General features: G+C 34.1%; 1 protein-coding gene and 1 long non-coding RNA gene across 3 annotated transcripts; one reads left to right on the top strand and one right to left on the bottom strand.

Moving 5' to 3' along the window:
* Window positions 1-1,215: 1,215 nt before the first annotated feature.
* Window positions 1,216-3,629, top strand: LOC114390260 (exocyst complex component SEC15A-like). Its single transcript, XM_028350973.1, has one exon. It carries the CDS (start codon window positions 1,216-1,218, stop codon window positions 3,580-3,582), a length of 2,367 nt encoding a protein of 788 aa, XP_028206774.1. The 3' UTR covers window positions 3,583-3,629.
* Window positions 3,630-5,266: 1,637 nt separating this feature from the next.
* On the bottom strand, window positions 5,267-10,315 carry LOC114390166. 2 transcript variants are annotated; one of them, XR_003661829.1, is made up of 5 exons: window positions 9,723-10,315; window positions 8,511-8,787; window positions 7,640-7,682; window positions 6,941-6,984; window positions 5,267-5,540 (listed from the first exon to the last, which is right to left on the bottom strand). It is a non-coding gene; the product is annotated as an uncharacterized LOC114390166 (long non-coding RNA). The 2 variants fall into 2 exon arrangements; XR_003661830.1 differs by having other exon boundaries at window positions 5,335-5,540; window positions 6,965-6,984.
* Between the last annotated feature and the right edge of the window lie 2,846 nt (window positions 10,316-13,161).

The raw sequence follows: 13,161 nt of genomic DNA, 5'->3' as shown, positions 1-13,161 counted from the left end.
GAGTTGACAACATAACCAAAATAAGTATTTATCCAAAAATATATATAATATTAATAAAAATGATTATTATAAAAGTAAATAAACTGGGAGATGTTTGTAGAAAAACAATACATTAATTGTAATTAAATAATAATAAATTAAATTTTAAAACGCCCTTTCTTTCCTACGCTTATCATGGGAAACAATGTCTCAAAAAGTTAAAACTTAAATACAACCTATGATTGGATCCGTGGTATTGGCATTGGCATGCATGGATAGAGAGTGCTACGTATGCTATTGCTAAACCCAAACCTGACTGTATGTGTCTGTGACCAAGAAGGAGATAGCCTCAGCCTGTGATTTCTCGCCGTCACCTACACACGTACACCAATTCCTCCTTTTATTCCTCACTTCTGTATCAATTTTCGCTTCTCACTCAAATCATGAATTTATTTCCCTAATTTCCCAAAGATAATCTATATTCTGAATCTCGGATCACATAATTATTTGCCAAATCCATTTGTGTCAATTGAAACCTTGCATGCAGAAATGGGGGTTTAGTTTTGAATGTTGAGTTTTAATTTCATTGTTCCTATTTTGTCTATGTTTTAGTTTCATTGCCTTCTTGGATATTAAGTTCTAAATCCCTTTTTGTGTTTTAGCTAAATTGAGTGTTTCTAATCTCTAAATCCTTTAGTGATTAGTAAAATATTTTATTTTTGTTTAATTGAACACCTTGTTGAAGTGATTTAGTCTTGTAACTTGTAAGCCACGAAAGTGGCTTGTTTAATTTGATTAGTTACACTCTATTTTGTTCACGGTTGTTGTTTCTAGTGGCTCATATGATTATAGAAGAGTTCCTATATTGGGAGATAGATTAAATCAATATATCCACTAGAGGAGTGCAAGGGAAAAAAGGATGGATGAAAGGAAGAAGGAATATTAGAAAATTTAATTGTAAATAAAATAAAATGAAAGTGGGGAAGATTGGTAAGCAAATAACATCTTTTGGTCTCTATAGGTTCAGAATACCCTAACAGTAAATTCTGGATTTTTATACTTAAAAGGTTGTGAATAGTGGAGGGAGGAATTTTACATCTCCATTGGTCTGTATAGGCAATTAGGCATTGTGCTCATATAAGAATTCCTGTAATCTAATAAATTTGTGTTAGGCTTGGTTTGGTATTTTGTTTCTAACAAGCAATATGTTTCCAGATTCCAGGGATTCAAGTCACAATGGATGTCAAAACAAAAAGGAGAGCTGATGTAGAGAATGGCGATGAAGGAGAAGACTTAGTTCTAGCTACTCTGGTTGCCAATGGAGATGACATTAGTCCTCTTGTCAGACACGCCTTCGAAATGGGGCGGCCCAAGGGGCTCCTACGCCAGCTTGATTTTGTGGTGAAGAAAAAGGAAGCTGAAATTGAGGCAATGTGTAAAACCCACTATGAGGAATTCATCCTTGCAGTTGATGAACTTCGAGGCGTGTTAGTTGATGCTGAAGAGCTCAAGAGTGAGCTCCAAAGTGATAATTTTAAGTTGCAGCAGGTTGGCAGCACCCTTCTTATCAAGCTTGAGGAGCTTCTTGAATCGTATACCGTCAAGAAGAATGTGACTGAAGCTATAAAAATGTCAAAGAACTGTATTAAAGTATTGGAGCTTTGTGTGAAGTGCAACAATCACATTTCAGAAAGCCAGTTTTATCCTGCACTGAAAACTGTGGATTTACTTGAGAAATGTTACATTCAGAATATTCCTGCCAGGGCTCTCAAAAGGGTGATAGAGAAAAAAATTCCTTCCATAAAATCGCACATTGAGAAGAAAGTATGCAGTCAAGTCAATGAATGGATGGTCCAAATAAGGAGTTCTTGTAAAATAATTGGGCAAACGGCAATTGGTCGTGCTGCTCAAGTTCGTCAGAGGGATGAGGAAATGCTGGAAAGGAAGAGAAAGGCTGAGGGATTAAATATTTCAGGGGTTGATGATCAAGCTTATAATTTGGTGGTTGAAGAAGATGAAGATTCTGCCATGAAATTTGATCTCACACCTCTTTATCGTGCTTGTCATATTCATAGTTGCCTGGGAATCCTGGAGCAGTTTCATGACTATTACTATAAGAACAGGTTGTTACAATTGAATTCGGATTTGGAGATATCTTCTGCTCAACCTTTTGTCGAATCACATCAGACATTTTTGGCTCAAATTGCTGGGTACTTCATAGTGGAGGATAAGGTCCTGAGGACTGCTGGTGGGCTCCTGGTACCCGATAAGGTTGAAACTATGTGGGAGACTGCTTTAGCAAAAATAACATCAATGTTGGACACGCAATTCTCTCATATGAATTCTGCCACAAATCTTCTCCTAGTTAAGGATTATGTTACACTTCTTGGGTCTACTCTTAGACAATATGGATATGACATTGGCCAACTTCTTGATGTGCTTGATAATAGCCGTGACAAATACCATAGGCTTCTTTTGCAAGAATGTCAGAAACAAATTGTTGATGTTCTTGGCAACGACTCATATGAGCAGATGGTGATAAAAAGGGATACTGATTATGAGAATAATGTTCTGTCATTTAATATTCAAACATCAGATATTATGCCTGCTTTTCCATATGTTGCACCATTCTCCTCCATGGTACCCGATGCTTGTCGCATTGTGAGATCCTTCATCAAAGGCTCTGTTGATTACTTGTCTAATGGTGTACGTACCGGTTTCTTTGATTTTTTGAGGAAGTATTTGGACAAGTTCCTGATAGAAGTATTAAACGAAACTTTACTTGATACAATCAATAGTGGAAATATCAGTGTGTCTCAAGCAATGCAGCTTGCTGCAAATATAACTGTCCTTGAAAGAGCTTGTGACTATTTCCTTCGACATGCTGCTCAACAGTGTTGCATCTCAGTTCGATCAGCTGAGAAGCCCCAAGCTACTTTAACCGCGAAGGTGTTACTCAAGACTTCGAGGGATGCGGTTTATATTACTCTGCTGAGTTTGGTAAACACAAAATTAGATGAGTATATGAATCTTGTAGAAAGTATCAACTGGACTTCTGAGGAGGCAAAGCCAAATGGAAATGACTACATAAATGAAGTGATCTTTTACCTTGATTCACTAATGTCCACAGCGCAACAAATTTTACCCCTAGATGCTATGTACAAGGTTGGGACAAGTGCAATTGAGCATATTTCCAATACAATTGTGGCTGCTTTCCTTAGTGATAATGTCAAAAGGTTTAATGCAAATGCAGTGATGAATTTCAACAATGATCTTAGGATGTTAGAGAGTTTTGCAGATGAGAGGTTCCATTCTTCTGGCTTGGCTGAAATTTACTCGGGAGATAGTTTCAAGAGCTGTATGATAGAAGCACGACAATTAATCAATCTTCTGTCAAGTAGTCAGCCTGAGAACTTCATGAATCCTGTAATAAGGGAGAAAAACTACTATGCGTTGGATTATAAGAGGGTAGCCTCCATTTGTGATAAATTCAAGGATTCTCCAGATGGGATATTTGGAAGTCTTTCAAATAAAAATACAAAGCAAAGTGCTAAAAAGAAATCAATGGACATGCTCAAAAAGCGACTTAAGGATTTCAATTGACTAGACTTGGAAAACTATTCTTTCATTTCAACTAGGGTATAATTGTAGTGTTCTTCATTTATGGATGTTTAACTTCCGAATGAGTTGTGTTTCTGTATTGCTCTTTTTTTTTCATATAATAAAAGATCGTTTCTGTCTTTAGTTTGTTTCTTTACAATATCATCATGCCTCTTTCACACAAATAAATGCTCAGAGGATTATTATCTGTATGTGATTTCATTGTCACTGCATCATTCAGATGCTGCAATGTATTGATAGATCCCAACACTGATTATATGTATGAAGACAGATGATGCTGATCTATTTTGCCTGCGGCTTTCTCATTTCAATATCCTACACTTTTCTAAATAGCTTTGGCAAATGGTGGCGGCCATTGAATAGCTTGTTGCAAATTATACTCAAACTGGCTTGACCCTATATTGTCTACTAAATATGTTTTTCCTTGGTAAGAAAATCACTCTTGTATGTTTTATTTATGGCATCTTTTTATTTGTAGTATATTGGTAGAATCTGGATCAGATTAGTGAGTAATGAAAGAAAGAGAGAATCTTTATTGAAGAACCCAATGTCCCAGTCCTGTCCAATGCAGTACGGTAATGGGAATTGGAAAAAGCTTTACAAGAATATGGATTTCCTGGATGTTCCAGAGATTCAGGGCTTTCCCCCACTGTTCTCTCAGTTACAGAATAATTGTCCTTACCTCTCTATGTTCCTCTATTTATTCTTTCAGCCTAACTACTTAACTAACTCAATTAACTATGAGGGTTACCTATCATATATACTCACATATTATTGTTGAACCTTTTTCTTGCCCTTAAATGCCTAATATTTTTAGCTGAAGATTGATAATGTTATGCTTAGAGATCGTATTTCATGTGCCTCCACCCACCTCTGGTTTACTCAAGGTGACTTGTATGGTTGTTGGTCAGATAATTGACTCTAGCAATACGAGGAATGCTCATGTTATTTATGTTAATTATTTACGACAAAACGGGTTTCTCTTATAATCTAGAACTTACCATGGCAAACCAGTGTCAGTACATTTTTTCCTTCCCCCACTCCCTCCAAGTTATTAAATTAATTTCTGATTTTAAAAAAGTTAGGTGAAAGGAGAGGAATAAAAAATGAAGATAGTCATGGTGTTGTTTTGTTTTTGGTTTATAATGAAGTTATGGGATTAGTGACTCGGTGTAGCTTTTGAGGGGTAGATATTTGAAACAAAGTATTTGAATATAGATTTTGGAGAAAATGAAAATACAATCAGTCAACATGATATCATGCTTATATTTTCTATGTACTTACATATATTTACCAAGCAAAAACCGAAGCAAAAAGGGAGGAGAGTGAAAAATTGGGAGCAAACAAATGCTAAAGGAATTGTCTGAACTTTTAGCTGACTAAAATGGTAGCAAGGCTGCTATTCCTAGCAAATCCTTTTTTTTTTTTTTTATCTGGCCAGAGAAATAGTTAAGAATTGATATCTGCATTGAAAACAAGGATTTAGTTTGATAATTGTATGAGGCTCTAAATCACTGTGCTTCAATCCATTCCGAAATGGAACTTTAAGGAACTAATGGGGGTCACTCATGAGCCTCCACTTTATTGTTTTGTTGTTCACTATTACAGGATCAAATTCCTCTTTTGTTCATATACTTGTTTGTGCTTATTTAAAAATAAAATACAAACCTAGAATCATTTTATCTTTATTTAAATATAATTAAAAAGTTATAAATAAAATAAAAGATTATATGTTTTATATATGTGTATTTACAACATGTTTATTTACAAATTACAATAATAATAAAGGAGAATATAATTGAGGAAACAACAGTGCAATTGAATTTGACTATGAACACACTTATTGTTGCCTTCAACATTTTGTCTGGTCCATCATTATGAAGCATGTGCATGAGGCGAGCGACAAAATTTTTCTCCTCATTGAAACCTTCTTCATCAACCTGTGTATAAGATGGAAAAATATTTAAAATGGATTGATCTTGAGCAAATTGACCAAATAACATCCAATATTGGGTTGACTTTGTTAAATAAATAATATACTTAATCAGCCATATCATTCAATCAACTATTAATAAAAAAGAAATAAATAACCAATACACAACCCCAAAAAAGTGTCTAAGACGGTTCTTAGTTAAAAATCGTCTTAGAAGGATAAATTTTTTAAGACGATTTTTCAGAGAACCATCTTAGAATGTCTTTTTATTAAAACAAAAAAATTTAAAAAATTTGAAGATTTTAAGACGATTTTTCAAACACTTTAAGACGGTTTTTCAGAGAACCGTCTTATAATGTCTTTTTTTAAAATATTATTTTAAAAAATTAAATATTCTAAGATGGTTTTAGCTTAAAAACCGTCTTAGAGTGCTTTTTCTAAAAAATATTTTCTTTATTTTTAAAAATAAGATGATATTTATAATTATAAAGAAAAATAAAAGATCCTAATATAGAGTTTTTTTTATTAGCATCCATGCATATTGAAGATTTACAATATAGAGAGTTAGAGAGATGGTAAACTTGATTGGCCTTCTGCATTTCCCTGAACAATAATTCCTGCATTTCAGTTTGCCATATTTTTTGTCCTCGGAATTGAAGCCGTACAACATGAAACAATTCACATGCCAATATACCCATAAGTTCCAAAAATGAAGAATACTTTCATATGCAACCAACTCACCAACACTGATATAAAAGAACAACCTAATCATTATAAAAGATATACTCCTGACCAGCAAAGATTCATGAAAACATTTTTATTACCACCTAATTGTCACATGTATTCTCTTTCTCTCCTATTCATCCATTTATAAATAAAAAAAATACACATGATAAGCATGATGCAATATAAAACTATCATTTGGTATAATTATGTTTTTCTCACATGTAATTTTTTATTAGGAATTGAAATAATAAAACAAATATAGCATTATGAAAACAACTAAAAAGTAAGATGATAGAGTTTACTAATGCATCAATTCAAATTGGAAATAAATAAGAAGTGTGGCATAACATAGTTGATATCATGTGACGAAGAGAAAAAAAATAATGTTATAAAAAAGTGTTTTGTAATAATATTACTTAAAAAATATTAGGCAAAGTTATTTTATAAAAAATGAAAATTTTCTTTATGCTTGCTCTACATCCTTAACAAGTCATAATTATTGTCATATATTGGGTAACACTATTTTTACTAACCATTTAACATTTTTGAAACAATTGTAATTTATCTCCAGGTTTATGAGTAAGAACATAGATTTTGTTTCATTAACTAAAATTAAGATTAATAGAAGCTTTGCTCAATTATAATGTTCATTGACTGAAAAGTATACACATTTGGACTTACTCAGACTCATCCTTTTTTTCTCACCTAAGCTCTCCTGAGGATTCCTGCAGAAAGATCACATAATTACTGTTAAGTTGAATAGCTACACCTAAACAAGCTTTTGCAAAAGAAAAAATATATGGTATCATAGCAAGTAGAAGATAGAAGATATTAACAACAGTTGTAGGTTAAGGAACATCTAAACAGGACAAGGCAACAAATATGGACTTCAAGACCGTGACGATGAGGATCAAAATTGTTCAATCAAAGAAAGTCATTTCTAGAGTATACAATCAAAAAAGAATTGTTTTTACTGTATAGCCTAAGAGTTCGTATATGGTTTCACTGGATCTACTCTCTAATTAGATTTTATTTCTTAAGTTATGTTTCGAAGTTTGTTAAGAAATATGTTTAACTGAGTCCAATGGCCTAATACAATTCATGTAGCTGACTTCACCTAGTGAGATAAGACTACCAAAATGTTGTGACATGAATAAACAGAATACAACCAAACAACTTACTAACAATATTTTAATAAAAGGATGAGAAGAAAAAGAAAAAAACTAAATCACCATCAAATTCTGGTAACTGAATTAGACATAAGAAAAGAATGAAAATTATTATGCTGGCCAGAGACTGTAACACAGTAAAGGCCACAAAGGCCATGCATTAAAAACAATATATTTAGGTAAAAAGAACAGTCAAATTCAAAAGACTCACCTTAAGCCACCTATTGCACTAGGTGATTCTTCAACCTCTTTACCTAGAGTAGAGAAAATGTCAAAAACTTTATTCAAAGGATAGGTAATATATAGATGTATAGCAAGGATCCCCTGTTTCTGGAAGGCATTATCTCTTCTTTTACAAGGGCTAGGATAAAAAAAATCTCAGACTGCTATTTATGAACAAGCAAAAGTAAACATAATCATTTGCATGGAATAATAAAAATTCTATTTGTTTTATTTTGCTTAGAGGAGTAGGGGAACATTTTACTCCCTCAAAATCAAGATCTCTTTATAAGCTTAATTTCAGTTTATCCAAATATTTTTTGTTTCAAAAAGAAAACAAAAAGAACTCAATATTTCTGTCAAAAAGAACATAATAGTAAGATGGCCTTCTAAAGAAACTGGGAATTGATGAATAAAACTTTTCAAGTCTGGATCACTGACTTTTCCTGTTGGGAAGTTATAAACTAATCAATAACTCCCAAGAGTAAGTGACGAAGAACATTGCAAAACAATAAAATTTTATGCATCTGACCAGTGCTGACACATTTGCCTTTGCTTCCTTCTTTGGTTATTCTTTCTTCTTCTTTATTGAGAACTTTGTGAAAAAAAGTTTGTGTTACTATCTCTGTAAAGAACTAAACTTGGCCTATAATGTTGTTTCATTATATTTAGAACTATCACATGAAATGTGAGGACAAGGTTAAGTGAGGAATATAATTAACAACATCCTCAAGTTAATAAACAATCCTCATGCGATTTGGGTATTATCATCATATCTATGTAAGCCAATCAGTACATTGACATGGTATATATGTAAGAAGTAATTAACTTGAAAATAATGGAATGATATGTTTCATACTTACTCTTCCAAGTCTATAGAAATCTCCAACACAACCATAGACCAGATCCTCTATACGTGCCTCGGCTTCATAGGGCAGTGAGTTCACTGCATCCTCCCTCTGATGAGGCTGCACCTCATTTAGAAGCTTGCTCTAAATATCTTGTGCACATTGGTGAACTTTTGAGGCTCTTTTGGAGGGAAATACGGGGAGAAAATGCAATCCAGCATGCATTTTCTTCTCAAGAACTTGCAGGCATCATAGGGAGAGTTAGAGTAGCTAGATGAGGCCATGATCTTCACTGCAATTATATCAATTATGAATCAAGCATGTACAATAAATCAATTTACTCTCAAATGTTGGAATAAGTGCTTACGATTGATTATAGGAACAACTGACTGATGCACACCAGAAACGTATGGATCTTCTTTAATATTTATATCAATAATAAGGAAATAATTCATTGAAGAGAGTACGAATGGTACTCTAACTCATGAGTACAACGTTTAAGCTAACATTAAAATAAAAATACAGTACAATATAATTGACTATATTCTGAATCTTGTAAAAAAGAGAATACTGTAGATATTATGCACCTCATGAATATAATTTTAAATTGGAAGTAAATAAAACTATGAAGAAAAATCACCAAAAGACTAGTATATCCATTTCTTGAGAATTGTTTAAATCTAACAACAGCTTAATTAATTGTATAGATATGTACCAATTAACACACAATAAACAATATAAGCTTTTCAGGCAGAAAAAAGAGTCTATATATGGTCAGTCTAGATATGTACCACTTTGTTTGGTTTTGAGCAGTTATATGTATGGCCTTGCTACTCCAACTAAGATCCCACCACCCATCCACATTGAAAACATAATGGAATAAAATAATTGTGAAATTATCTGGAAGAAACTGAAATCAATGAAATTAGATTACGAGTGCTAATGCAAACAATTTTGATAACCCAATGAATCATCAAAAATACCTTTTGCACCATCACATCTACATCATACTTTTGTTTAATACCAATTGCAACCGCCAATTAGAGAAAACACTAGCTTGCAATCAAATAATCACCACCAAGCAAGCAAGCAATAAATTAGCAAGCTCAGGTGAAGCAACTTTGGTAACTGATGGCATGCCCCATGCAGTTTACAAATCCGGCCATCATCCATCGATTTAAATAGAACTATATAATGTAAAATAAATAAAATTGCAAAGATGCCGACCTCTCTCTTTTGAGTGGGTCCCACTTCCCAAGCACTCTTTCTTCACTGCTCACGGTGGTACAACCACCACCACCGCTTCCTGGAACCTCCTTGCATAGGACAAAGCCTCGCGCCTCTACTTCTTGGACTCAAACAATTGTTGCCTCCATTGCCTCTCTCTGTCTCAGCGACCCCGATCCCTCTTCCGTCCTTACCGCTTCCCCCTCTAAGGTCCTCCCCCCCACCTCTCTCTCCCTCTTTGCATTTAGGTTTTGGTGGAAATGGAATCCAATTTTAATTGGCAGTGAATTTGAAATAGGTGTTGCAAGCAAATGCAGTGCTCGATTTTGATGTCCGCAAAATTTCCATCAATAGGAACAGAACAATGATACTCTTTTTTGGTTCCGAGACACTCTCTATGATGTACCTCTATAGATGCTCATTGTCAAGGAGGCAGAGGTTGTTGCGGAACCAGACTATTGCAGCAAAATGGAGGGTGGCGGCATTGAAGGGGTCGCAGGGGCGGTGGGGGCCAAGGGAGAGAGAGGCGTGGAGGGGAGGGCGCGAGTGAGAGATAGGCAGTGTGAATGAATTTAAAAGGGAAAACTCTTTCGACGAAGACGGGTTTTCAAAACCGTCTTTAAAATCTTGGTATTTAAAGTCGGTTGTTAAAGAAACCAAAGTTGTAAAACATTTTCAAAGACGGTTTTAAGAAAACCGCCTTTAAAAAGTTATAATTATATACAAAATTACCACCGCTTTACATATGACATCGATTTTTATATAACCATCGTAAAACCTGCGTCTTAAAAGAGTCTTTTTGTAGTAGTGTTACAAATTCTTTTTTTTGGCTGAAGAAAAAAAATATGATGAAATATTCGATGAGCATTTGACCATGGAGCATTTCACGAAAATCATATTTGTGAAAATGCTTATGAAATAACTTATATTGTATGCAAACAAATAAAATTAAATAAATATTAACTTAATTTCATGCATTATTAATATAATATTTTGACACTATTAATTGATTTAATTAAGATTATTATTATAAAATAGTATAAAAATTATATTATCAAAGAGAAGAAGCAGAGAGATATCAGTCCATCCAAGTGAAGAGCCAAGGCGACCTACAATTATAACATAAACTGTTATAGAGCATATGAGATTATGAAGATATAGGAGAAATACATTAACATGCGCATGCTTACTACAACAATATCTTCAAGGTCTTCTTTTAACAAATCTGGAGCTATTTTTACCAGCAATGGAGGTGGGCCCTCCTCACCCTATTGCATTTCATCACGAGCAGCTTGAGCCATCAGAAAAAGGAAAATTTTGTTAGAGTCAATCTCCCAAGTATGTAACACAAAAAACATGTGGAGAAAGCTTCACATTCTAGTTCCAAGTTCTACCTTCTTCACAAGATCCTTCAATTACTTTCTTCCTTGAAGCATGCGCAAACTAGGGGTATTGGGTGACGAAACATTAATCACCTAGAAAAGGATATTAGTGAAATCTTAATAAAAACAATCAATGGAACCTACTTTAATAGCAATGGACCTTGTGGCAATAGCTTATGATCTTTGGGAAGTTTGTCCCTTAACACGGACCGGGGATTTTAAGCAGGCAGTAAAGGCAACGATCCTGGGTATAAAACTTTGATCTCTTTAGTCATTAAATGCCACCACACTTCTTTTCCTCAGTAATCCAACATTTTGTACATAAGACTTATCTTTAAATTTGTTATCTTTTATATGCAATTACACATAATCAAAATAATGAATGATGATAAACCACAAACCATAAAAGTTCATTATGATTCATGGAGTTCAAACAAGCTCACACTACTAAAATAATAGTATTCTACAACGTGCATTCAACATCGGTGGTTCGAAAATGATGTTGTTTTAGAGGCGGTGGCATTTTAGTAAATAAGAGATTTATTTCAACAACGTTTTGTGAAAAAACGACGTCATCTGCGCGTTACAAAAATGGGTTTAGTGGGACCGTTGTTGAACTGCATTATCCAAAGACGGGATTTATAAACACCGTCTTTGAATCTGAAGTAAATTTTCTTCTTTTTTCCTGGCATACTCACACTCTACCCTAGCCCGCATTACCTCACTCATTTTTCGGTGTTAGGGTATTATTGTATACTACTAATGATGCTGCGTATTTGATACAGAAAATCGAAAATAAAAATTTGAGTTGAGGCCAGCACCTCCAGACAAGGTAAGAGTGGAAGGTAAGCTTAAGTTTTCATATCTCCATTGTGCCTTACAATTTCTTGTCTCCCTTTTCTTCTCTGTGCTACGTGGTTGGATTTCTTTTTGTGGCTTCGTTGTGGATTCCTAGGGTTTGAAGGTGGAAAGAGTTTCGATCTCGATCGATGGAGGCCGAGGCAGAGAACAATGACGTGAAGAAGGAAGAAAACAACAATGATAACAACAACAACAAAAATGAAAGTAACAACAAAATCAGGAATTCAAGTGAGTGTCTAAGCAAGCCCAAGCGTCAAATGAAGACGCCATTTTAGCTTGAAATGCTCAAGAAAGCTTATGCTGGTTTGTTATCGTTAACCTTTTTTATTTTATTTTTTTTCTTGTTCAATTTCTAGGCTTTTTTATTGTTCAAATTTTTTGTTTTTGGTTTTTAGTTGAGAATTACCCGTCGGAGACTATGAGGGTGGAGTTGTCAGAGAAGTTGGGGTTGTCGGATCGATAGTTGTAGATGTGGTTCTATCACCGATAGTTGAAGGACAAGAAGGAGTTGCCGGCAAAGAAGCTGCGAAAGGCAGCGACGCTGCTGGATTCTCCGGTGGAGGAGCCCAAGTTGGTTTTTATGGGATATGCAATTCAATCGTTTAAATGAACTTGTCTTGCATGCTTGCTTTAGTTATTGTCTTTTCATTGTATGTTTCTACTTAGGTATCATGATAATGATGTCAACTATGGAGTTTCTATTTTTGATATGTATGTGTTTTTTATTTTGTTAAGTGGTAATGGGTAAACTAGTTTCTTGGGTGTTCTGTTTATGAGTATCATAGGGAGCAGGGATGAAATGTTCTTTTTTAGCTTTGGTTGTCTTCTTTCTGAATGATATATTGATAATTTGGGCTCATATAAATATGTGCTTATCCCATTGGGCATTTGTAATATGAGTTGATGACAGTGTTAGTGACAACTTTAATCCTATCTTCTGCATGTTTACTTAAAATAAATTATATGTGACTATCAAAAAGAAAATGAACTAAAATGAAACTATGAGCGCAACCTTTGATTGGAGCCTATTCATGGAAACCTTTTGCCTGTTTTATTTTCTTGAAATGTATAACTTGTTAAAGCTTTTCTATGGTAGAGATAATTGAACATAACTATAGTTCCAACTTCCAAGAATCATTATTAATTATATGCCAAGTAAGAGCATTATTATATTTTATGCAAGAAACTGAGTGATT

This window comes from Glycine soja, chromosome 16 (assembly GCF_004193775.1).
Source record: "Glycine soja cultivar W05 chromosome 16, ASM419377v2, whole genome shotgun sequence".
NCBI lineage: Eukaryota > Viridiplantae > Streptophyta > Magnoliopsida > Fabales > Fabaceae > Glycine > Glycine soja.
This window is presented reverse-complemented; position numbering and strand designations above follow the sequence as displayed.